This window comes from Nannospalax galili, unplaced genomic scaffold, assembly GCF_000622305.1.
Source record: "Nannospalax galili isolate Female #2095 unplaced genomic scaffold, S.galili_v1.0 scaffold485, whole genome shotgun sequence".
NCBI lineage: Eukaryota > Metazoa > Chordata > Mammalia > Rodentia > Spalacidae > Nannospalax > Nannospalax galili.
In genome coordinates, this window is record NW_008354534.1 from 1,317,590 (window position 1) to 1,344,542 (window position 26,953).

A 26,953-nucleotide genomic window follows, 5' to 3' on the forward strand; every position below is an offset into this window, starting at 1 on the left:
AGGCTTTGGTTGGTGGTGCTCGTTTGGTTGTGGAGGTGCTGTGAGTGCAGGCAGAGGAAGGTAGGTAGGCTCTAGTCTCATGCTTTCCAAGCTTTCCTGAATGCTCCAGACATATTCAGCTTCTCTGTGCCTACATCAGAGACGCTCAGGGTGAGTGGTCTGTAGCTCTGATTGCCATTCTGTTGTGCTTTGAAAATTTTGCCCTTGACATCTGCCATCCCTCTAGAGACTACAGACAGTGTCTTAGCCCTATTTGGATTCTAAGTGTTGAGGCTCATTCTATGGAGCAGATACCCAATGATTGTTGTTAACTTAAAATGAAGGAGGGGATCTGAACTGATGGACAGAGCCCCAGAGGACCTGGGTGAGGATGTGGGAAGCTTCCAGGTATGTTCCTCCCACCAAAAGACACCTAGAATCCGTTTCTCCCATGGGCAGATGGGAAGCACAGCAAGTCTGAAGGATCATATTAACAGGAGTGTGGAGAGTGCTAATGGAATAAGCTTGAAGGCAGAACTTTGGAAAGCTGAGCCTCTGTGCCCTCCTGGAGGCAGTGACTTTCGGAAACCATAGGTCGTCTGTGGAGGGACCTTCACTAAGTCTGTGGTTCAGAGGGTATTGTCAAAGGAGTCCTCTCTTGGTGACTGAGCAGCCACTGAAGATTCTCTCATGCTTCAACTTCTAGGGACCAGAGTGGCTGGCAGGCCCTTTGTATGTAGCTAGGACTCTTTCATGTGCAGTCAACCCAAACTGGCTTTTATAGCTGGAGCACATCAGGGGTGAATTTCTGAGACCTCAGACTCTACTTGATCCAGGGGCTTATACACTGGCAATCAGAACCAGCGGCTGCTTATGTCTGAGTTTGTCTGACACTCTCTACCCTGTTTTTTGGCTGGGCCTCCCTTGGTGTTGGCTTGAATCTCAACTGTAGGCTTACAGCCTCAGAGAGCTAAGTCAGCCAACTTCTTATCTAGTTGCTGAAGTGCAAATCCTGGGATTAGTGCTGACTGGACCTGGGATGGGACCCATGCCTGTCCCTAAGCCAGGGATCCAGCCCTCATGCCAGTTCCTGTGGCTCCTGGATTAGGAGTAGGGATGCAGCAGTTCCTGGAGGACAGTCAGGATGCTGCCCCTGGGAGTCTTGCTGGACCCTAGTAGCCCGCTGCATCCAAGGCGGCTGCTCTTGACTTGGCAGCAAAGCAGCAAATTCCCTCACTCCACTGGTAAGTCAGGCAAGTTCCCTGTCAGCCTCCTCTGCTCCTGGGCATGAAGCAGCCCTCTGCTCAGAGACCAGATGTCTTTGAGGCTGTCCTGCTTGTCTCTGCATCTGTCACTTCTGGACATATTTGGGACAGCATCCTGGGCAGGGTTCTTCTCTACCTGCTGGTTACAGGGTCCCTGGGTGTATTAGCCACTTCTCTCTTGCTGTGATAGAAACCCTGGCCCAAGCAATCTATAGAAGGAAGAGTTTATTTGAGCTTACAGTTCCAGGGGAAATTACAGTCCATCTTGGCAGGGAGGCATGGTGGCTGGAGGTGGCTGGAGCAGGAGCAGCAGAAGCTAAGCTCTCACATCATCACACAGGCACAGGAAGCAAGAGGAGCAACTGGAGATCCGGCAAGGCTTAAGAATTCTCTAAGCCCACCCCCGGTGACGTGCTTCCTCCAGGACAGCCACACCTTCTAAAACCTCCCAAAACAGCGTCATCATCTGGGGACAAAATGTCCAAATACTTGGAGCCTATGGGGGACATTTTCATTCAAACCATCACACTGGACTGCCATGGGGTCTCAGGAGAAACGTCTCCAGGACTGCATCCACACACACCTCCCATGGACATAGGCATGGTCTCACCTCTGCCCTTGTTCACAACAGTCTTTGACCATGAAATGTGTCACAGTCTGCAAAGCTGTCCCCACTTTTACCTGGCTGGATTTTCACTGTGACTTGGTTGGAAAGAGCAAGTATGACTTAGTCTTGTTTTTCAGATATGGGAACTGAAAATCAGGAGGGATAAACAAACAGGATGATACTAGGATTGGGCTCAGGGGGCACAAATGTCATGTAAAATTTGAACTTTTACACCAAAGATGAGGAAATCAAGGACACACTGACTGTTGGAACCAGTTTTTTCATGTAAACGTGGCATTAGACTACCCACTGGAGGCCTTCTAAGTGTATACTTCATTAGTGCCTGCAGGGGAGCAAATCAGCTCTGCCTACAGCCGAACATTTTGGAGCAGAGGCCTGCCTACTGGTCACCCACCTGTGGTTCACCCACTAGTCTTACTAGCAGTTGGATTGGCTTATCAAAAACAGTACATTTGTAGCCCTGTGGTTCCCCGGTCACCTCTTGAAATGTGTAAGAGTGAGTGGGAAGTCTCAACACACCGAATGCCAATGTGCATGATGACCTCAGGTGACCCAGTCACTCGGAGAAATAGCTTTATCTTGTTTCTTGCTGCCCTGGGTCGACTGTCTTCCTGGGGGTCTCCAGGCCTCCCAACCTACATCCGAAGCCTGTGTTTGAGCTTTGTTTATCATGGCAAAAGAACTATAGTTTTCCAGCTGGAAGAGATCATGTAATTCTGTCTACTTGTCTTACATGTGAGAAAGACAGGCCAGACCTTGTCATGTGGCACCTGCAGCCCCTCATGGCCATCTGTCCCTCTGGCCTCAGCCCCTCTCTCTTCTTATGCCTTATGCTCCTGCCTCTGTGGAGCACCCATCACCCTTGGCATAGTCTTTTCAACAGCAATGCCCTTGCCCCACCATGGGGAGCAGCAGGCAGAGCCAGGTATATAGGACAACTGGCTGCATCCAGATGCAAGTTTTCCTAGAACTGGGCAAAACCAAAGGGTGTAGACCTTATAAGCATGAAGTGATATCTACTGCTGTTTTGTCAGAATATCTCATTTATCTCACTCTTTTATGCATGCTGAGTATCTGTCTTGGGAATAAAATGATGCACAGAGTAGAAAGGTAATTGTTTAAAAGTTATTTTAGCTTGATAAAGATTATGCATATTTATGGTGTACAATGTGTTTTAGTGTATAGACACATTGTATAAAACTAAATCAAGCCAGGTAGCACACCCATAGTTACAGTTATTTTTATGGTGAGAATATTTACAATCTTCTCTTAGCAGTTTCCTAAATATATTACACTGTTGCTACTGATACTGTTATACAGTAGACATCCTGAACTTGTTGTTCCTGTCTAACTGAAACCCAAGGCTCAGCTCTGCTTGACCCTCTGCTCCAAGCCCCAGGAAATCCCCATTATGCTTTTGGTATGTTTCTTTGCTACATGTAGATGAGGTCTAGAGTACTTGTCTTTTTGTCCTTGGCATATCTCACTAAGCCTGATGTCCTCCAGACTCACCCACATTGTTGCAAATGACAGGATTTCCCACTTCGGAAGGCCGAAGAATATGCCCCCCCGCCCCTTTCTCCATCCACTCATCCCTGATGGACACAGGTTGATTCCACGTCTTGGCCGTTGTGAACAATGCTGCAGCAAACGTGGCAGTGCCTGTGTCTACTCCACATTCTAATTACATTTCCTTTAGCGCTTTCCCATTTGCAGAGTTGCTGTGTCAAAGGTAATGCCATTAAAAATCCTGGGGCTGGAGCGATGGCTCAGCGGTTAAGAACACTGGCTGTTCTTGCAGAAGACCCGGGTTCAAATCCCAGCACCCACATGGCAGCTAACAACTGTCTGTAACTCCATTTCCAGGGGATCCAACAGCCTCTTCTGACCTCTGCAGGCAGAAGTGCAACATGGGTGCACTTACCTACATGCAGACAATACACGCATACACATAAAATAAAAATAATAAATAAACTTTTTTAAATCCTGATAGGATCTCTGTACCAGTCTATACAGTCTCACCAACTATGTGCAAGGATTCCTTTCTCCACGGTAGCCAAACACTCACTCTCTTAACTTTTGTCTCATAACCAGTCCATTGAGTGTGAGGTGCCATCTCATTTCATTTATATTTCCATAATAAGTAGTGATTTGAGTATTTTTTCATATGACTGTTGCCATACCCATATGCCTTTTTTTTGGAACAATGTCTATTCATATCCTTTGGGAACATTTTTAAAAGGTTATATTCTTGCCATTGAGTTGAGTTCCTTGTATACGCTGGATAATAACTCCTTTTCCAATGTATGATTTGAAAATATTTTCTTTCATGCTGCAAGTTGTCTTTTTATTCTATTGACGGTGTTCTGTTCTGCATATAAGCTTCTCATTTGGTTCAGTTCCATTTCTCTCTTTTTTGCTTTTGTCACCTATGCTTTTGGGGTCATGTCCAAAAAGTCTTGACCCAGACTAAATATCAAGAAAATTTACTGTTTTCTTCTAGTACTTTTGTAGTTTAGATCTTAATACTTAAGTTTTTCATCCATTTTGATTGACTTGCCTATATTTTGTTTGATAAGGGTCTATTTCTTTCTTTTGTCTATGGATGTCCAGTTTTACCAAGACTATTTATTGGAGATTGTCCTTTACCCAAAAGTTGGCACCTTCGTCAAGGATCAGTTGATTGTAAATGTGTAGATTTACTCCTGGGCTCTTCAGTAGAAAAGCAATTTTTTTGATGTAAACTTCTGTGGCAAATTAAGCATATGAGTTATAGCAGGCTTTGGCAGCGTGTAACCTTCAGCTCCAGTTTTGTCTGGAAAGTATCATTTAGGTTGAGCCTTGAAGGATAAGCAGAGCTTAGCTGATGAAAGGGGGTGAGGATATATTCTAGAAAAAGGGAACAGGATGTGGAATGGTTCCATTGTGGCTCAGGGTCATGGCATGACTCATGGGCAGCAAGGAGAAAATAAATGTGATGGCTGTGAGCCCTGTGATTTTTTCCCCACTCAATTATGTGGGCCATGTTTTATCCCTGTACCCTCACTCAGAAGAAGGAAGTTTACTTATGTGGAGGCAGGAGCACTGGGTCCGTGAAGCAGACTGGCAGAGGCATGGAGGTGTGACAGCACTTGCACATGTGGACTAGCAGGCTGGCCATGGTGTGGAGCTGAGGGCTGTCATGGATGAAAAGTAGGGAAGCTGGCGAGAATGAGAGGGCTGCTGATGGGATGGAAAGGGAAGACCACATAAGACAAAAGCAGCTTTTATCTTAGCAATTTGACTTTTTCACTCCAGACTTGTTTAGAAAGAGCTTATATACAATTTTAATGTATGTGTTAGAATAACAAAGTCACAAAACTTAACTTTTAAAATATTTATTTTTATTTAATGTGTAATATTAAAGTATTGCCTGTGTGTATATAAGTGCACCCATGTCACGCAATGCCCCCGAGGTCAGACGAGGGCATCAGATCCCCTGGATTATGGACAATTTTTAGCTTCCATGTGGGTGCTGGCAATCAAACCTGGGTCCTCTGTTCAGGGTTCAGTGCTCTTAACCACTGAGCCATCTCTCCAGCTCCATTATTTATTATTTTTATTTTACATGTATGAATATATTGCCTACAATGTGTAAATGAACCCATGTCATTCAGTGCCTGCGGAGGTCAGAAGAGGGCATCGGATCCCCTAGAACTGGAGTTTCAGATGGTTGTTAACCACCATGTGGGTACTAGGAACCGAACCTGGGTTCTCTGCAAGAGCAGCCAGTGCTCTTAACAACTGAGCCATCTCTCCAGCCCCCAAACTTCCCATTTTTATAGTTTTCTTTATGTATAGTTTATTACTTTATTCTTCCCGAATTTTCTTCACTGTTTTCTTCATGAGCCTTGCACACGCTGAGTGTGGTGCTATATGCTAGAGTTACAAAGACAGTGAGGATGATCCTTGCCAACTGAGACAGAGGACTGCAGGGCACTGGCTGCAGGGCACTGGCTGAGCACATAAAGAGATGGGAGTGGGACGGCTGCTCACAAGACAGGAAAGCTTTTCTAAAGACATGAGGCATGTGGGTGAATGAGCAACACCAAGGCAAATGCCACTGGGCTCCATCAGTCTCTGTAACCCTCTGCCATCCAGCTGGAGGCTCTGAGGTTAGGGACCAAGCTTTGCTGAGGAGGAGCTGGCTTAGGATGGGTGGTTGGGTGGGCAGGCAAGCGGATGGATGGATGTTGATGCCACAGCATCAGCAAAAGGATCTTAGAGAACAGAAAGGGGGTAAGAAATCTGGGATCTCCCAGTCCCTGCTAGTTTGATAGTTTGTTTTTCTTAAATAACTATAAATTAGAAAATGTTGGCCTAGAAACTCTCCTGTTAGTAAAAAAATTATTGTTCAAGAAAGAAAAAATAGGCTTCAGAATTAGATTCGAGTAGATGGAGAGGTGGCTCAGTTGGTAAAATACTTGCTCTGCAAGCATGAAGACTTGAGTTCAGTCCCCAGAATATCCATGTAAAATGCTGGGCATGGTGACATGCACTTGTAATCCCCATAGTAGGCAAAGACAGGTGGATCCCTGGTGCTTACCGGCCAGAACACCAAGGTCCAGGTCCGGGTCAGCAAGCGCCAGGTTGAGCAGTGAGACCCTGCCTTAAAAAACCAGTTCCTGTGGAATGACAACTTGGGTTACCTCTAGCCTGTACATGCATGTGCACATAAACATGCACTCTTACACTGCTCCCACATGAATATGTACCCCTAATACACACCCAAAAAATAATTCGATTTGAGCCTTCATTTTTCTGGTGGTCTCAAGTCTCCTTGGGAACTTGGACCTGTATATAGAATGGTCCCAGGTGATGGTGGTTTGACTGACTTGCTGGAAGTGACTGAGTGACCCAGGCCTATTGTGCTTGGCAGATGGAGGGGGCTGGCATCATGCAATCTTCCTGTTGAGCTGGGTGGGAGTCACTTTTCTGATGTAGCTTTGGCCAAGGTGTCATTAAGAAGGAGGACTCATTTCCAATCTGGAGTGTTCTTGCCTGTCCCTCCTCCAGCTGCCTGTTTCTTGCTCCTGCTTTGAGTCCGTCCTTGTCATAGTCACACACCTCAGTGCCTTCCTGCCACAGGCCACCTGGCTCCCTTGCCTCCAAGTGCTTTTCTACACATTCAGGTAGAATCTTGCCTTCTTGCTTCCTTTTCAAGCTAACTTGCTTTCCTCAAATGAACAATCTTCTTGAAGCGAGCAGTTGTTCCATTTTCTCTATTGTTGTTTTACAAAAAAAAAAAAAAAAAAAAAAAAAAAAAAAAAAAAAGACAGTTTCACTACATTTCTTTAACATAGAGGTACCATTGTCTCCCCTTCACAATGTCAGGATTGAGGACTGGGATGGGCCAACTTGTTTACCATCCTATTCAGGCCCTGATTGCTCAGTTGGCATTGTAGCAGAATCTCTGTAATAAAGAATCATTATAGCAAGGTTCTATTTCTTATGACCCATTCCATTAAATAATTCACTAAAGATTTTGGAAGAGGAGCCAAAATCTTTAAGGGAGGGGAGAGTAGAAAAGAACAATTCAGTTACACCAATGGCTCTATACTAACGGCTCTCTTGTATTATTGTGGCAGAATTACGTATGAATAAAAGGCGAAGGGAAAAGCAAGCGAGTTTGGTAGGTGTACTGTCTGTTCTCTGTCTTGTTTTTCTATTCTGAAGTATGGTGCTGTCTTGATGTAGGGATGTGACTGCTATGCATAGTGAAGGTGGCCAAAGCCTCTTCTTCCTGCCTGGCCTAGTAAATAAAGCAGGAAGAATAAAAGGGGAAGAGGAATTGTAAAACCAGCATGCTCTTTTTAGACTATCCATTCTCTTAGAACTTGAAGTCTTGAAAACATATTGACGATGTACATTTGGTGCTCAGGGGTTGCTCTGAGGACAGCAGGTTGGTATTTTCAGAGATTTGGGGCTTTTGTTAATGTAACAGAGTTCTTTGTCTCTGAGCTTTCAGAGTTGATGCTCCTGTCTTACCGAAGCCTTCCTAGATCAGTACCATTCACTCAGTAGTAAAATGCAGCCCCGATCCTCAGTGTATTTGCTCTAGGGTGAACATAGGGATTGTGCAGTGTGCCTCCTGTGATGTATCCACTGAGATGTGGCAAGGGAGGAGAAGACAGGGAATCTGGGTCACAGAGAGTGGCCTGTAGGGTCTGTGTGTGGCCTGCAGGGGCAGGGCACAGGATGTAGGTGTGAAGGGAGCCAGGAATCAGGAGTGCGGGAGGGGTACACAGGATGAGTTGAGAATGTAACCTGCTTGAAGGATCAGGAGGCATGGCTATGGGGGTTGGGTATGAGTCAGACCTTTTACATTATAACATACTGACTGGATAACACAAATATTTTTTCTTAGATTATTGTAATAGTGTTCAAGGATCTGGGGGAACATTGAAGGGAAGGCTTAGAAATAACAGGAGCCAGGGCTGGTGAGTTGGCTCAGTGGGTGGGGTTGCTCACTGTCAAGCCTGACCTCCTAAATTCAATCCCTGCAACCCACATAATAGAAGGAGAGAACCAACTCCCAAAAGTTGTACTCTGACCTTTACATGTGTGCCATGGTATGTGTATGTGTGCGCGCGCACGCACACACACACACACACACACACACACACACATACATTAACTTAATTAAAATATTTGTGAAAAAAGAAATGACAGGAGCCATTAACCCTCTGGTGTTAAGGAAGGCAGAACTGATGAACTGGCTTTTACATAACCAATGGGGAATCAAAAAGATGGGCAGTGGTCTGGCTGTGCAAGCTAGGGTTGGATATTGCCCTGGTGGCCAAGAGGGCAGATACTGGCGGCAAGCCATGGTCAAGTTCTGCCTGGGTAGCCAGAGACTGAGAGGCAACTAACTGTCTGGCAATAGAGGCCTAGAGCCTAGAGGAGCTTAGACCTTTACATAGAAATGCGAAGAGTAAAGGAGTATTGGGGCTACTGCAAGTGTGTGTGTGTGTGTGTGTGTGTGTGTGTGTGTGTGTGTGTAAATGTATAGCTATTTAACATTTTTAGGGAAGTAGCACTGTGAGAATCATCCTGAAGTGAATATTTTAGAACATGATTCCAAAAATAAAAAGTTTCTTTCCAGAAGAATTTCCTTTAAAAATCATGAATCTGAATTTATATGTCTGCAGCAGTGGTCACATATAACAGCAAAGTTTGCCCCTGTTCTCTACTCAGTAGGGTAAAGGAGAGACAAAGGGAGAGGTGGCTGCGACCTTGGGTCTCTGCAAGGGGCTGAAGGTGGAGGGTCAGCCTCGTCAGCTGCCTCTCATAACTTTAGAGATCTCTGTGTGCATGCCTGAAACCCTCACATCCCTCTCCAGACTAAAGTTTTCAGGAATGGAGTCCAAAGTTGGGCTGTTTTTCTTATCCTGGCCACTGGTGCAGTGCCTATCGTGTGGAGGAGGGGCTTCCTGCCCCTAAACCAAATTTATTTTAACCACCTGCAGGAGGCATGTTAAAAAATGAGTCCCACAATTCTAGATCCCGCAGATGATAGGAGTAGAGAGCCTCACAGCCCACATGAAGGGCTTGCATTGCTCATGATTTTTTGTTTTGTTAAGGAGCTCAAAGCCAGAGAAAGCGTCTTGGTTACATATGTCTTTGTCCATCCGGGTTTCTTTCAAAACTGGGATTGTATCAAGAAAATATTTATAGAAGACGATCAAAGTGCTTAGACCTGCTGATCTAGGTGTCCTTCTCTGCTTATAGAGTCATGTGGGTTGGAGTTGGGGAGGTTCTCAGAGCCATCCATCTGCCTGGTAGTGCTGCTGAGTTGTTTAGCAATCAGATGGGAGCAGTTGGTACTGAGACTGAGGCAGAACCCGGTTCACTGGGCAGCTGCTGAGTGGCCCATCAGCAGTGCTGGGCAGGGAGAGGAGGAATGGCAGTCATCAGGCAGCATCTTTGCCATCTAAGGTCACCACTTTTCACTGTGTGGGTGAGGACTGTCAGGTCCAAAGGAAGAGGGGCATGTGCCCAAGGTCACCTTGCCACATAGTGACAAAGCTGGCTTTGGCTTGAGAAGTCAGAAGTAAACTCAAGAGGAAATAAGAGTCAAACCTTTCACATCATTTCAGAGGACGTTCTGTTCAAAGTCACTGTTGGAATCTTTATTGTACTCTTGTGCTTTTCTGGGCCTGATCTGGGACTCTCAGGGGGAAGAGGGGGTGGGCATGCTGTGTTTTGCAAATGTGTGCAAATAACAAACTTGCCCCTTATGTCCTAGGTAGACTCATTGCACACACGTCAGGGCAGGTGGCAAAATGCAATCATGCAGTGGGGAATGAAAGTGTTTTACACTTAGTTGCTTCTGAGAAATTCAGTGTTAAAATTAAAATGCTTTCCTGGCCCAGGTGCAGTATAATGGATCCAGTTCTTATAATAAAGCTATAAAGCTTTGGTGGGGGCCGGGGGGGTTGCCTGTGACTCTGAGATGTTGATTCTAATCATTGTCCCCTACCCTCCTTTTTCGGTGTGTTTCTTGTTTCTCTTCACAGGAAAAAGTAGAATATGCCTTCCTGATTATTTTTACAGTCGAGACATTTTTGAAGATTATAGCATATGGATTATTGCTACATCCTAATGCTTACGTTAGGAATGGATGGAATTTACTGGATTTTGTTATAGTAATAGTAGGGTAAGTCCCTCTTCCTTTGAGGAAATGTTTATATGGGAAATGGAGGTGTGGGGCTGAGTGGTAAAGAGAACACAGTCTTCTTGGAGAAGATGGTTGCTCTTATGCCAGTGATTGCACTGGGACCTGGCAGGAGTTCTTTTAAGGCTGATGGGGCTGCTGTCAGTCCCTGGGCAGAGTCAGGTATGGTTGGGGAACTCTGTAACATGCTGTCGAAGGAAGTCTAATCTCCTAATGAGAGATGTTTCGCCTTACAGGGTCTAAGTCTCCACAAATAGACCAGCTATGCTGGTGGGTGGAGTCAAGTAAATACTGCTCCTAAAACGTAGCACCCTGCTAGTTAAAAACATGCATATAATATAATAAGCCTTCCTAGCAGTGAGGTATTCTGCTCTTGAACATCCCTTCAGCAAAGCTATTACGCTTTTATGCTTGCTTGTGGGAGAAACTCTGGCATGCCACATCCCCATTTTAATAACAAAACAAGTGTCTGAATAATGTCACATATCTGGCATAAAATAAAACAGGGTAGAAAACACAGAGCGGCAGGTGTTTCTCAAAGTCCTGTTGCAGGAAGAAGACACTAATAGTTTTAGTTAAAGGAGATGGTTAAAATGAAAAATAATAGTCTTGTTCTCCTGTCCTCCATGCTTGGAAATGTTGCCAGCAGAGAAAAGAATGAATCAGGTCTTCGGACCAAATACCTACCAAGGAGACAAGACACAGAAGATCCAGCCCTTCTCTGAGGTTGCTTACCCTGGCTGTTCTGAGTTACTCCCCAGTGTATGCTTGTTTCTGTAGAGCTTTTTAAATCGCCTGTTTTCATGTCTGTGTTTTGTAGTTGCCTTTTGCAGTTGAAAAATCCCAGTTTTCTTTTGGGTTATCTTTCGGAATCACAATTCCTCTGGATTTTCACTGGATATGAATTTTTCTGCCTGTTGAGACAGTAGATTAAGTTTGGGAATGCCCTTTCCCTACTAGGAAGTGAAAAATGGGACTCAAAGTGGTGACCTATTGGATAGATGGAATTCTGGGGAAGAAAGTTGGCTTTTGCAAAAATTCTCAGAGTATATTGGCATCTAAAGGTTCGTTGCAAAGGTGCTGCATCTAAAACGGATAGGTGGCAGACGTCAGGAAAGCAGATACCACCTTTTCCTTGGTTGCTCTGTTGAGGAGTTGCAAGAGGGAGCCTCGGAGGACTCTTGGTTCTGTAACTGTCTTTCTGTGCTGTCCTGACACTCAACTTTTTATTCAGGTGGAGACTGGAGATGCTTAGCTCCATCTCCCCTGTCCCCATGCTGTGATCACCTTGGCTTCAAGGGTAGGGAACAAAACCAACTTAGCAGTCTCACCTAGTTTAGACGATGAAGACAAAAAGTTCAGGAGCACCAAGAAGCATAATCTGGGAAGGGAGAGACCTCTGGAGTTTGGGCTGAAGACCAAGCTACACTTATTTGAGGTATAATTCCATGAGGCCAAGCAAAGAACACTGTTAGGAAAGAGATAAAAACAGGGAGGAGGTGCTGGAGAGTCGGCTCAGCAGTTAAGAGCACTGATTGCTCTTGCAGAGGACCTGGGTTCGATTCCCAGCACCCACATGGCGGCTATGAACCATCCTTAGCTCCAGTTCCAGGGGAATCCGAAGCCCTCTTCTGACCTCCGCACCATTGCACGACATGGGTACACTCACATACATGCAGGCAATACATTCATACACATAAAATAAAAATAATAAAGTATTTTTAAAATATTTTTTAAAAAACATGAAGGAAGACTATAAAATAAATAATAACCAGAGACTAGGTTACTACATAGGCGTTCATGCTCTGACTACCAGAGGAAACACACTGACAGTAAGTGAAGACCCAAAGGACCATTAATACTGAGTTAGCCTAGTTCCAGAACAGGGGTTATCAAACTGTGACCAATGGGCCAAATCCTAGCCATCCAACCTGTCAGTTATTTTTATAAATAAATCTTTACTGTAACATACCCACAATTATTTGTTGATATAATTAAGTTAAGCAGTTTGTGTTTTTAAAGCTTTAAAATATTTGCTATCTTGCCCTTGACAAAAAGCAAAATAAACAACAAAAACGCCACTTTGCTGGTCCCTGCTCTAGTGTAAAGACTCCCTGAAACTTTGCTAACAGTGTTTGAAAAGAAATCTGAAGAAGAGTGAACTGATAAACAAGCAACTTAATTCCTGTCAAAATAAAACAGCACTCTTCAAAGGAGAAAATGGAATCTAAGTAGTTAATTGATTATTCTAAATGCTTAGCATGCAGACAGATAACACCAGACACGTGAAGAAATGTGATCCTTAGCCAGGAGGAAATTGTATGAACAGACACAGACATAGAAATGACAGATGATGGAGTTAGCAGAAAGGAACTTTATAGAAGTTTAAAATACTGACTATAAGTGTTTTTATAGTCAATGTTTTAAGGGAACATATGACTATGATGGGGAAAGAAGAAAACAAATACAACTTCAAGAGCTGAAAAGTGCATCTGGAATTAAAAATTCTCTAGATTGGTGAAGTAGCATATTAGGTAGCATAAAAAGTGAAGAAACTTGAAGCTATTGCAATAGCAAGAATAGTTAAACATGACCTCAACTTGTGGAGAATTGTTAGGTGGTCTAACCTTTGTATTAGGATTCTGAAAAGAAGAAGAGATGGGCTGGAGAGGTCGTTAAGCAGTAAGAGCACTTGATGCTCTTGCAGAGGACCTGGGTTCAGTTCCCAGCACCCTCGTGGCAGCTCACAACCACCTGTAACTACAGTTCCAGGGGATCCAATGTCCTCTTATGGCCTCTGAGGTCTCCTGTTCATAAGTGGTATACATAAAACAACAGACACCAGGCACATACACTAAATAAATAAATATTTTTTTTAAAAAAAGAAGAGGAGGAAAGGCAGACAGAAAAAAGATAGTGTTTGAAGAAATGGTTCTAAATTTTCCAAATATGATGAACAAACTACAAACAAGCTGTTCAACAGAGCTTGAGAAAAATAACTGTGAAGGAAAGCACATCAAGGCACATCATAATCAATTGAATTGCTTTAAAAAAGAAAAACCCAACAAAAACAAATGAAAAAACAAAGATAATCTTTGAAACAGAGAGGGAAGCTACCTTAGACCTCTCTACAACTGCAAGGTAGAAGGTGACAGAGCAAACCCCAAAGCCCACAGAAAACAGAGTTCTCATCAAGTGACATTCCTTCCAAAACCCAAGACAAAATAGGAGCTTGTTTAGACAGACCAATGCTGAGACTTCATGACTGATAGACTTGCACCTTCAAAAATGCTCAGGTTTTTTAGGCTGAAGAAAAATGACATCAATAGAACTGGGATCTACACGAATGAAATCAAGAATTCCCGAGGGGGTAAATTTGAAGACATTTGTTTTTTTCTCATTTTAAAATCCCTGTAAAGGTAGTTGCCTAAAACAAAAATAAGAATGTATTGTGAGGTTTCCACCTTGTAGAGCAGTAAAATAGATGACGATAGCACAAGGGACAGGAAAAGGATGATTGCGGGCTGTTCTCAGGTTCTTCAACGGTATCTAGAATGCTGAGCTGCTTTTGGAAGATAGAATGACTTATAGGCATAGATTATAAACTATAAACCCTGGATCCTAGATTGGCAAACCCCCTCCCCTCCCATCTCCTGCCAAAAGACCAACTCTGGTTTAAGCCTATTTCTCTACCTTAACTGAAGTTCCTATTTGGTTTACTTGTTGTTTAATGGCAAAGTTGATTAGTTATAATAAACACCCTACATCCTGAAAATCCTAAAATAGCCTCTCTTCCTTCACAAATGCCTTTTTTTTCTTTTGACACTTACATGAATCACCAGAAGCATAGAGGCTTAGTTATTAATGTTAAAACCATAGTGGAGAGGGGACTGGAGAGATGGCTCAAATGATTAAGAGCACTGGCTGCTCTTGCAGAGGACCCAGGTTCGAGTCTTAGCACCTAAATGATGGCTAACAGCGGTCCTTAACTCCAGTTCCAGGGGATCTGACACCATCTTCTGATCTCCATGGGCACTGCACAACACAGGTGCACTTACATGCAGGCAACACACTCATACACATAAACTATTGGGGCTTGGAGAGATGACTTAGGGGTTAAGAGCAGGAACTGCTCTTGCAGAGGACCCAGGTTCGATTCCCAGGACCCTCGTGGTGGCTAACAATCATCCATAACTCCGGTTCCATGGGATCGTATGCCCTCTTCTGGCCTCTGCGGGCATTGCACAATACAAGTGTACTTAATACATGCACATATAACACTCATACACATAAAAATAATAAATAAAATATATTTTTTAAACTACAGTGGAGACAAAATGGAAGAAATTAAACAGTTATAAAAACAAAAACTCATTTCAGAATATGTTGTAAAGGAAAATATAAAAATAAAATATTTTTAAAAAGCTGTATTGAAGGCAAAATGGAAGAAACAAAACAAGAACAAAAAACTCAATTAAGACTCTGTAGAAAAGGAAAAAAGGGAACACAGGAAAAACAGATAACAACAAGATGAAAGGTTTTAAACCCAGTAGAACAACAGCATATATAAAAACAAGACTGAACTCTGTAGTATCCATGTAAAACCTGTAAAGGTTTTATGTAAAGACAAATAATTTGTGAACAAATGGACAGGAAAACATGTACCTTGTAAAAGTAAATCAAAAGGCAACTAGAGTAGTTATATTCACATCCAACAAAGTAGACTTTTGGAAAAAGGAATTATTATCAGGGGCAAAAGAGAGATGTCTCTGAGCTGGAGAGATAGCTTAGTGGTTAAGAGCATTTGCTGCTCTTGTAGAAAACCTGAGTTTGGATCCCAACATCCACTTGGCTAATCACAACAATCTCTATCTCCAGTTCTAGGGGACCTGATGCCCTCTTCTGGCCTCCATTAGCACCAGACAAGCACATGGTGCATATATATATACATGCAGGCAAATACTTCTATGCAATAAATAAAGTAAAAGGAGACATTTCATAATGATAAAAGGCATTTCATCAGGAGGATTAAGAATCCTAGTTGTATACAAATGTCTGTTAACAGAGCATCAAAATATCTGAAGCAAAAAACATTAGACTGAAAGGACAGAGAGAGCTGTGTGCCTCAAAACTCTGTTGAGAAATCCTGCTAGGACATGCAGACATAAAATCACAATAGATATAGGGAGACTTGAACAATACCATCAATCACCTTGACTTAACTGAAACTTTTTTAGAACCCTCCAAGTAAGAACAGGATGTACATTCTTTTCACATGCATATGGAACATTCATCAACAGAGTCAATATTCTGGGCCAAAAAATTAATTTCAGTGAATTTTAAAAGATTGAAATCATAGTTACATTTTCTGAATGAATAGAACAATGATTCTGAATCTTAAAAGTCACTATAAAAATCATAGGAATTTCTATATACTAGTCATGAACAGTTTGAAAATGAAAATTACTATTTACAGTGGTTGCAAAACTGTGAAAATTTTAAGCATAAATACCTCATTGAAATGGCAAAGACCTGCTGAGAGAAATTAAGGAGGGTCTAAGAAATGCAGCAAAGCACTACACTTATGTGTTAGAAGATGCAGTGTTCATAGGGTGTCATTTCTTCCCAAATTGAACTGCAGATTGAATCCTAATCTAAATCCAGCAGGATTTTTGAAAAAAATGACAAGCTTTTTCTAACATTTATATAAAAATTAGAGGGGCTCTAAACTGGCCAAAGAAGTCTTTAAGCAAAGCTGGAACCTGATCTTAGGGCGCTCTCTAAAGCTACAAGAGTCATGATAGTGTCATATTGATGTTAGGAGTTGACATAAAGATCCATGGAGCCAAATAGGGGCATCTAGAATAGACCCATGTGTATGTAATCGATTGATTTTTAGAAAAAGATGCCTTGATAATTCAATGGGCTGAGGAAACTGTTTCCAGTCAATGATGCTGGAACAACTATTTGTCAATATGAAAAACGATTACCTTAACATGGGCTAGAGACATTTAAAATTTTAAACTATAAAATTTCAAGGAGAATTGGGAATTGGAGAGATGACTTAGTGGTTAAGAGCCCTGGCTGCCCTTGCAGAGGACCCAGGTTTGATTCCCAGCACCCACATGGTGGCTAACAACCTTCTAGTTCCAGGGGAACCAATGCCCTCATCTGATCCCCTCAGGCATTGCATGGCATGGGTGCACTTACATATATGCAGGCAATACATTCATACACATAAAATAAAAATAATAAATATTTTTTTAATTTCAAGGAGAAAACACTGTAGAAAATGTTTTCTATTTCAGGGAAGTCAGATTTCTAAGGCACATAAGGTGCTGGCAGTGTGTACCTCTCACCCCAGCTAAGGAAGAAGCAGGATCAGGAGTTTAAGGTCATCCTCAGCTACGTAATGAGTCACCAGGCCAGCCTGGGATACATGAGCTCTTGTCTCAAAAAAAGAAATATACAGAAAGAGATAATTAAAAGATTAAACTTTATCAAAATTTAAAACTTTTCTTCAAAAGAGAGTGGAAAAAAATATAGGGCAAAAAAATTGTTATCTATGTGTATAACTGGATTTCTACTCAACACATATAAACAACTCTTACAACTCAATACCTAGAAGACAGCCCACTATGTAAGTGGATAAAATAATCTGAAAAGGTCTTCCTTTAAAAACAAATGACTGGAAGGTAAAGGGGGGGGTCGAAACACATTGTATGAAATTCACAAATCAATACAAATATTTTTTTCAAATATGTGACCAGCCAACAAGCCCCTGGAGAGAGACTAAACATTGTTAATAATTAAAGAAATGCCAATTAAAACCACAATGATAGTACTGTGTGCCCATCCAGATTATTGAATGTAAAAAGGTCAAAAGAATCAAGGCCAGGCGTGCTGGCACATATTTTTAATCCCAGCACTCAGGAGGTAGAGGCAGAAGGATCTCTGTGAGTTCAAGGCGGGCCTGGTCTACATAGTGAGTTCCAGGACAGCTGGGGTAGGGAGACCCTGTGTCAAAAAAGACAAAAAAAAAAGGTCAAAAGAATCAAATGTGAGCCAACACGTGGAACGATTGAAACTGTTGTACACTTCTAAAAATGGTCCGTGATAAAGCTACTTCAAAAGATGTTCCCCCCCACCCAATTTCTTCCAGAGCTAAAGACATTTACCATGTGACTATATTACGAGTTCTCTGGTATTTATCCAAAGAAATGAAAACACATGTCCACATTAAAAAAAAAAAACCTAAAAAATAATACCACAGATTAAATCATCATGGTATATTTATATAATTGAATATTTTATTTAGTAATAAAAAGAAATGAATTGGTAAATGTAACAACTTGGATGAATCTCAGGAATACTTTGGCAAGCAAAAGAAGATAAACAAAGGAATATATTACCTGATTCTATTTATATAGACTCCAGAAGAAAAATCCTGTGTGGGTCAGTCGAATACCCAAGATGGTTTTCAGGAGAATGACCACAGTGGGGCCCAGAGAGCTATTGGGGATGTTAGGAGTGGAGCTGGTAGTCTGCTACTTTAACTTAAGCATTTGTTATAACTCACCTGAGTGTACACTTTAAATAGGTCCATTTTCTTATATGTAAAACAAACTGCAATTTATTTTAAAAGTACTTTAAAACTGGACTCATTGATCTTTCTTGTTAAGTATGAAAAAAAGAACCAGATTTATCTAAAATATCAGTTCAGTCCCTAGCATCAGACACACACACATACACACTCACACTAAAATATTAAATTATGGTCACAGAAAGAACAGAAGAGACATTAAAAAAAGATGAATCAGGATGTCCGTATTTGAATCGTATTCACTAAAGTCTCCTACAGTCTGTGTCTCAGTCCAGTGGATTTTCCATTCCCAGCTTATAGCAACTTGTTACTTTTGTCAAGACTCCACTAACAGACATTCAGAAAGTAGTGTGCAGCTGATAATGTGACCACAAGAGGACCCAATAGGCTACCATAGCTAAAGTTCTTTTCAACAAAGTTTGATCTGAATCAGCTTTTCTTCCCGAGTTTTTAGTAAAGAGATATTTCAAGCTTTCAGGCTCATCACAAGCTTTTGTGAGGAACACGGTGTGCACATTCTGGGGCACCTGGCCATAGTCAGTTTGAGCATCTCCTTTCTTTGCCTCCTCATCTTTTGGCAGTGAACTTTTAATAACAACTGGGAAACAGGGTCCTGTATTGCTTTCTCCTCTTGTCCTTACCTGTCCAGGTACATGGTACCTTTCTCTCTCTCTCTCTCTCTAATTTTTTTTTTTTTTTTGGTAGGGGCAGGAGTGAGGGAACAGACCCGTAGAATGTGCGAATGGGGTGGGCAGGGCTCTGGGTCCCTTAATCTAGTTTTCTTGTTTTACTGAGAGGGAAACTGAGACCCAGAAAAGAGGGACTTTCCAACCCAAGGCATCTGTGAATGACAGCTAGCTTCTCCTTGACTCGGGCTCTGGGGTAGCCGGAAGGAGATGCTGCTCACCTGCTTTCAATGACTGTTGAAGAACAGGACTAAGGGATGCATTGCAGTTGCTTTCCTAACCCTTAAACATTCCTGTGGTTTCCTCATTTCCAAAGATTTGAGGTTTTTCCTTCTTCCTTTCACTTTGTTGTTTTGAAGCTGTGAACTTGGCTTTTGGAGGAGAGACTTTGAACATTAGCTTTGCAGCAGGGTTTGCAAAACTGTGCTAATGAGGAATCTGTCCAAACCTTGTTCTGTTTCTCCAGTCAGAACTAGAGAATTCACTATCAGAAGCTTTGAAAAGGTAGAGACTTGGTTCATTTCGCCAACCTGTGTTTGTTGGTAATTGCTGTTCTGTTATTAAAACAAAAACAAAAGACTGGCCTATAAATGTCCTGGAGTGACAGGGCTGTGCCCAATCAGGCCAGCAATCAGACCACCCTGTGTTTTATGGACCCAGTGTCTTGGTGACCCAGAGGCTTGTCAGTGGGGGCAGGTTTTCTGCTTTGGCTGCTAATTAAACTTTAGAAACCGTTTCTTTGTTGCTGGGCCAGTTGTTCCCACAATCTGATTGGCCAGAGTTGATGTTATTTGCAATGGGCAAATTTATATTTATTTTGAAAAATGAGTAACCATTCCAAAGAATAAATATTTATTTGAAAGAGCAAGAGTAACTGTCAAATGAGCAGATTATCTGAAAATAGCTTTTTCCGGAAAACCTTCTGAGAGTAGGAAAAAACTTATCATGGCTGCCAGATACAATATTATTCAAATTTCAGGAGAGAAATTGACCATATTAATACCTTCCCCTAGATAACTCGTTTAGCCTTTACACACGTAGCTCCTTGGCCTCTGTGACTCACATCATTTTACCAGACACCTCAATAGGATACAGGTGGGGGGGGGGGTTGTCAGTGACTGCACTGAGGGTGGTTTAACATGTTCAGATGTGGGACTTTGAGGTCATTCCTTGATTTACTCACCCAAACATAAACGTAGATGGCAGACTAAAACTCCCTGTCTTTTGGGGAGCCTACATCCCCTCAGGCCCAGACACCTGGCTTCACATGCTAGTTCTGTCCCTGGTATGTGACTTGGAGCATATGAGTTGTTGCCATCAGCTTTGTTTCCGTGAGTGTAAAATGGTCTGCCACGTGGCACTTTTGTGGGGTGCTTACACACAACTAATGCTTACAAGCCACAACCCCCTCACACACACACACATCATAGTTGTGAGTTCCCATCTGGGGCAGTCTCTCTGGTCAGTTCTGGATCCTCAGTCCCTAGGGGCTTCTGGTTGCTTTTTTGGCACAAACACAAATAACCTTAGTCTCTGTCCCAAGTCCTTTTGGATAGAGGGTCAGGTTCAGATTTCATGGCCTGGTTCTTGCCTTTGCTTAGCTTTCCTTTGATTTGGTTAGCAGCCACCCAGAATTAGCCTTTGTTCAAAAATAACTACTATTATCCTGTTTTGCTTCCTTGGGTGACAGACTCTAACATTTCTCTCTCTCTCCTTTCAGATTGTTTAGTGTAATTTTGGAACAATTAACCAAAGAAACAGAAGGCGGGAACCACTCTAGTGGAAAATCAGGGGGCTTTGATGTCAAAGCCCTCCGTGCCTTCCGAGTGTTAAGACCACTTCGACTTGTATCAGGAGTGCCCAGTAAGCACTTTTTGTTTCCTACAGCCAGCAGCATTGCTCTCTCTGGGTGGGTCTTAGGATTAGGAAACCATACTCAAGGTGAGTTTCCCTGTACCTGTCAGGGGTCTGGCAGCAGCCCTTCATCACTGACAGAGTTCTCAGACTTGCACCACCATTTTGAATCTCCATGACATTCCTGAAAGGGGAATCTGCTTTTTCATCTTGTCATCTGCTTTTTCAGAGTCTTTTCTTGGCCTGGACTTCCAGTCTCCTGGTTCCTGTCTAGTTTTTCCTCTCTGATGGTGTCCTGCAGTTTTCTCTCTGCTCCCAGGCCTGCCTCCCCTAAAAGTGGTGGCAATGTAGAAGTTGGAGGGCTCCGAGTCGGGAGCAGCAGGGCTCTGGATTCCTGGGAGCTAGACTCTTGGGAACTGGACTCCTGGTAATGCTGACTGGCCCTTGAACTGGTAGACATGGTGCCGGTCTTGCTCTGAAGGAAAGAATAAATGTTTCAGCATCCACACCTGTGTACAGAGCACAGCAGTACCCTGTGTGAGGCTGGTAAGAGAGCCTCGTAAGACCATGAAGGATGACGGGAACAAGAGTAAGAGAGACTGGTGTCATCTGCTAGGCCCTGCATGCCAGTCAGCGTTTGGCCCTACTTTTCTTCTGGTTCTGAGCTTCCTGTTAGATAGAGTCGTACCTGTGTAGGAAAGGAAGCTGCTTCTTTAGGAAGACTGGTCTTTGCCTCATGGACTCTGCCCTTGATGAGGCTCCCCTTTCGGGGTCCTTGAGCGTGTAGGCATCCTAATACCTTTCCTAAGATTGCAGTGGTGAACTGCTCAGAACAGGAACGAGGATACGGAACTTCGGGTATGGTCTGCTTTCCATAATTCATACAGCCATTGCAAGAACACTGATTTTTTTTTTCCTCTCCAGAAGTTCTTTATGAAATTTTATTAAACCTGTTGGAACTCAGAATGTATCAAAATCCTCTGGAAAAAAAAAAAAAAGAAACCCTGTCACATTTCCAAATTTAACATTTTAAAATGTAGGAAGTGGTGTTTTAAGTGTACTTATTTTTCCAGATGGTTCATTTATTTTCATTGAAAAAGATCAACACAAGTCAAAAACCACAGAACTGTCTGGAAGCAATTGAGAAAAAAATAGAAATACCTTGGAAATGACTGGACTGTTAAGTGTAACATGATTAAACGAGAAGTTCAGTGAGCAAGCATGTTCTTTCAGATTTCGTCGTTACAGCTTAATCTAATTTCAAAGTAACCATGACAGCCTTTTTCCCCTAAAGAGCAAACGACAGGCCAGCCTGCCTGTGCGTGCAGATGTGCCAAACTGTGGCTTGTGGATGCGTGAACATCCCTGCCAGTGAACATTCGGAACTGGCATGGCTGAGCCTTGACTCAGGGCTAAGGAGGTTTCTGAGGAAGGACTGCTCCAGATTCTCCACAGAGCCAAGGCTCTGCTGGTTTGAAATTTGGTGGGGGTCTGCAGCTCACCAGAGAAAAATGGGGTTCCTACCCTTATATAAGTGAGGACCTTTGTGCCATATTTTAACTGCTCTTGTGAGCGAGCATTCTTACCAAACCTAAATGGGTTTGGGGAGAAAGAATCAGGGGTGCTGGGTTATGCTACTTTCAGTGCTGGCTGGCAGCTATGACCTTGGTGATTTCTTCTCCAGCACCTGAAATCATTGAAAATGCCCAGAATGCTTGACTGTACTTGTGTAAGAATTGTCTTATTCTTCCTAAAGAGATTTAGAACTCAGGATATAATTTTTGTGTGTGTGGGAGTATATAGTCATTCAGGGAAAGGCAATTGTATTTCAAAGATGCATAATTCAGTCATGTGGAGTTCTTTTCAAACATTTTTATCTCTGTGTAAGTGTGTGAGTGTGACTGTGAATGCTTGCACACGTGTGCCTAGGTGCACAGTGTGGAGGTCAGAGGACAACTTTTGAGACTCAGTCCTCTCCTACCATCATGTGGGTCCCAGGGATCTAACTCGGGTCCTCAGGTAGTGGCAAGCACCTTTATCCACTGAGCCATCTTGCCCACCCTTTAAAAAATTGTTATTATTTAAAATTACATTTATTAGAGAGAGAGAGAAATTTGTGGAGGTTTTTTTTGTTGTTGTTGTTTTTGAGACAGGATCTCCCTGTAGCCCTGGCTGGCCTGAAACTTGCTATATACACCAGATTGGCCTCAATCTCACAGAGATCCAACTGCCTCTGCCTTCCAAATGCTGGGATTAAAGGCATGTGCCACCATGCCCAGCCTGATTTGTATTTTTGACCACCTGTATTCTGTTACCTGGTCAATCTTTATCAGAATCAAGGACTACCAAAATGAGAAAGGGCTCTGAAGATCTGGTCTATCATCATCTCTCAGATGTGCAGACTAAAACCAGCTAGGGAGTACTGACTTTTGAATTCTCATAACTGATGGGCAGCCACATGGGACCAGACCCAAGTCCCTTCACCCCTGGCCTGGCATCCTGTCCAGTCTTCCCCATGCCTTCCTGATTAGAGTCCCTCGAAATCTAGTGTATGTGTTGGTTTTGCCCCAGGGAGCTGAACGTAGAACACGTGCACGTAGCCTTGAGATACAACTCCGTATTATCTCGTAGGTTCGACCAATCCGAGATAGAATAGCTACACTAAACAAAAAAAATGTTCATGAGGCAAATGGCTTATAGCCATAGGATTTAAGAGCTAACTGCTGGATGGTTTGGGGATGGCCCATCCACGTCTAATAAAAAAGGAAAAGAAAAGAAAGAAAACGAAAACAGCCAAAAAAAACCTGTCCAAGTACACCAAGAGCCAGTATTTCTTTTCCCTTCACTTATTGCTTATAAAAGACAAGGCGTTGAAAATCATCCTGTCGGGCTTTTTTTTTTTTTTGGTCTTTTTGAGACAGGGCCTCCCTGTAGCCCCAGCTGTCTTGGAACTCACTACGTAGACCAGGCTGGCCTTGAACTCACAGAGATCCGCCTGCCTCTGCTTCCAGGGTGCTGGGATTAAAGGCCTGCGCCACCATGCCCAGCTGCATTTTTTTTTTTTTTTTCAAAAGAAACCGTTTAAACATTTAAATGAAGACCCAGTGTTTTGGTTCTAAAGAAGGCTGCAGGAAGACAGGGTTTTGCTGGGTGTAAAGCCTTCTTTTCAGCCTTCTCTCCTGCCTGTCCCCTGCCTCTTTGCAGCCTGCTTATTGTGGGAAGCATGTGTTTTTATTGCTGATAGGGTTTCTTCTCTCTTCTTGACTTATTCTGACTCCTAATTTATTTAACTCTAAGCATTGCAGCTTCCCATAGTCTTTCTCTCGGAATAGGTATTACTATTATGTAAGAAGGGGAAAAAGAGGAAACGAATGCATGTCCCAGAGCAGATGCTCAGATCTTGATTGTTTAGAGAATGCAGGACACTAACCACTGAGGAAGCCCAGGTTCTAGCATGGGCTCTGCATTCCTGCCCTTTCTTCCCCTAATCCTAAACCAAGTGTTACCGGCCATTCCTCCTTTTGTTCTTTTTTCTTCTCGGCTATTTTTTCTTCTCGGCTACTGAACCCACACTGTGGTGCTAAATAGTGTCAGAGCCTCTCTTCTCTCAAGCCCATGTTTCAGCTGCATGATACTGGGACCTTAATGTTACGCTGAACTTTAAAACTCAGCATTTCTAAAGTCACTCTTACCCACCTGCTGCCCCTGCCTGCCTTTAGAAGAGCCTCCTTTAGAAACACTTGAAGGATTTGGGGGGTGTGGGAGGGGACAGGAGACAGCTGTGATTTGCCCCTGACCCTGCCTTAGGTCACTGGAGCATTCCTAAGGCACGTTCTCTTCATTCCATCCAGTAGCTGAGCTCTGGTCTCATCCTGGTCTGCATTCCAGCCTCCTGGGCAGCCCCTCCTTCCTGCTTCCTGCCTCTCTTGCCCACTGCCCATCTATTGGTCTCTCCGAAGTAGCTGCATTTAGCTGAAGGGCTCAAGTCTGACTCCATACCCCAAGCTCAAAACTCAGAATGACATGACTGTGATCTGCCTCTTTCCTGAAGTTCTTTATGACTATCCCTGAAGACACCCAGGCCCCCAGCTCACACTGTGCGTGCACACTCCTGTGCTGAGTTCTCTATCCAAGTCTACCCATGGAAATCCATCCTTCCCAGCCTTTAGGCCCTACCAAGGGGGAAACTCCCTCAGATCCCTCTTTCCTCACTGCATTCAGAGGCAGTGCTTTTCAAGCCCCTTTGGTTTGCACTGTTTGCTGCTTCTCATAAAGCACCCACATGAGGGTAATCCATGTTAAATTTTTGTTTCCTTTTAGACTATAACCTCTCTGAGAGAATCACTTTGTACAATACATCTTTATATTACCCAAAGCACTACCCACCCCCTTATACATTGCATTTGATGACTATTCAAGGGGCTTGGCTAAATGGATGCAAAAAATGTGTGCGTGAGTAAGTGAAAGACTTTGACATTAGCCACCCCCTCTAGGCTTCAGGTTTTCCGTCTGTGTGGTGAAGGAGTTGGTTTAATGATCTTTAAGAGTCCTTTTTAGCTCATCTCACATCCAGACTTAGTATTAATTAACTGCTTTGAAAGATCTCTAAATTTTATTACTGTATGTCATAAATAGAACAGGCATCATTAAGAATTATATTTATGGATCATTTGAAGTGTCTCCCTAACTCACAAACTAATTTTTCTCTCTCCTAGGTTTACAAGTTGTTCTGAACTCCATTATAAAAGCCATGGTCCCTCTCCTTCACATCGCCCTTTTGGTATTATTTGTAATCATAATCTATGCTATCATAGGATTGGAACTTTTTATTGGAAAAATGCACAAAACATGTTTTTTTGCTGACTCAGGTGAGTAGTGAAAATAATTAATCTAACTGTAAATGCTTTTGGTTTTCCCCCGAACAGATTTTATGTTGTTTAAAAACTCCTAAAGGGAGGCAAGGGATTGCAACTCTACTGAGCCTGTTCTTAGCGTGAATTATGTTGAGGATGAATAAGAATTTGTTTTTTCCTTTTCCGTCCTGACTTCTATGGAATGTGTCCTAGCAAATAAGACCTGTGTTAACAGTAGGTAACAGTATTCTAGGCCAGCCCAGGAAAGGCCCTGCGAAAGAAGTGCAGAGAGCACTGGATGGCAATTAGCTAAACGGTGAATTCCCCCAAGGAGGGAATTTTCAAAGTAGACCTTGGGGGCTTGAGATTGTGGGTGGCATGGATGGGAGGGGTTAGATATCCTAGACTGGGGCAAGGGTCCTGATGTTCCTCTCCTGGGTGGTGCATCTGCTCCCTCTGTTTACAGACATCGTAGCTGAAGAGGACCCAGCTCCATGTGCGTTCTCAGGGAATGGACGCCAGTGTACCGCCAATGGCACAGAATGTAGGAGTGGCTGGGTTGGCCCCAATGGAGGCATCACCAACTTTGATAACTTTGCCTTTGCCATGCTCACTGTGTTCCAGTGCATCACCATGGAGGGCTGGACAGACGTGCTCTACTGGGTAAGCAGCTCGGGGAGAGCATTCAGGCCATGTTCTTCCCTTGATGAAGATGTTTCCTTAGTAAGAGCCATTGGAAGAGTGGCTGAGAAAGAAACCTTGGAGGTCAGTTCTTTAGAAGGGAAGCAGACCTAGACCTTCTTTTCACTCAGTGAGCTCCCTTATCCTGCTCTAGGGGAAAGCCCAGCCCCAGAAGGCTGTTGCATGTTGTCGGCTCCTGGCCATTTGGTCATCCATCACCCCAGTGCTGCCTGGGGTGTTGTTCCTGTCCACTAGTCCCCTCGGAGAACTTCAGGAGGCTAAGACTATCCTGATTAAATTCAGATAGCCAGAGGGACACTTTCCAAGGGAACCAGTCCTCGGACTCTCATAGTCTGTTCTACTAGATCCTAAAAGTAAGCTCACAGTCCAGATCTCTTTCCCACATCCCGTAGCCCAGTACACCACTAGTTTTTCTCCTGTTCCAACATTGTCCCTTTGTGCCACCAGCATTACTGACAACCAGCCCAGCACAAGCCCCTGCCTCTGTTCCTTTCTCTTTGGAGCTTTAGAAAAAAAAAACTGTGGCAGAGAGGGTGGAGAAGGCATGTTAAAGTGCCAGGGCTGGTTGTCACTCTTAACAGGTGGACACCCTCTTGGTAACTAGGAGCTGATTCCTCTCATTCCTGACAGAGCCAGAAGGGTTCACTGTGAATAAAGTACAGTAGCC

General features: G+C 43.2%; 1 protein-coding gene across 2 annotated transcripts in view; it reads left to right on the plus strand.

The window, feature by feature from the left end:
- Positions 1–26,953, plus strand: part of Cacna1d (calcium voltage-gated channel subunit alpha1 D) — a 357,002-nt gene that overhangs the window by 187,859 nt on the left and 142,190 nt on the right. For both annotated transcript variants that reach the window (XM_008851829.2, XM_008851828.2), the window contains exons 4-7: positions 10,431–10,570; positions 20,598–20,740; positions 25,447–25,599; positions 26,051–26,247. In XM_008851829.2, the coding sequence (XP_008850051.1) occupies positions 10,431–10,570; positions 20,598–20,740; positions 25,447–25,599; positions 26,051–26,247 (633 nt within the window). The remainder of the gene's footprint in view (positions 1–10,430; positions 10,571–20,597; positions 20,741–25,446; positions 25,600–26,050; positions 26,248–26,953) is intronic.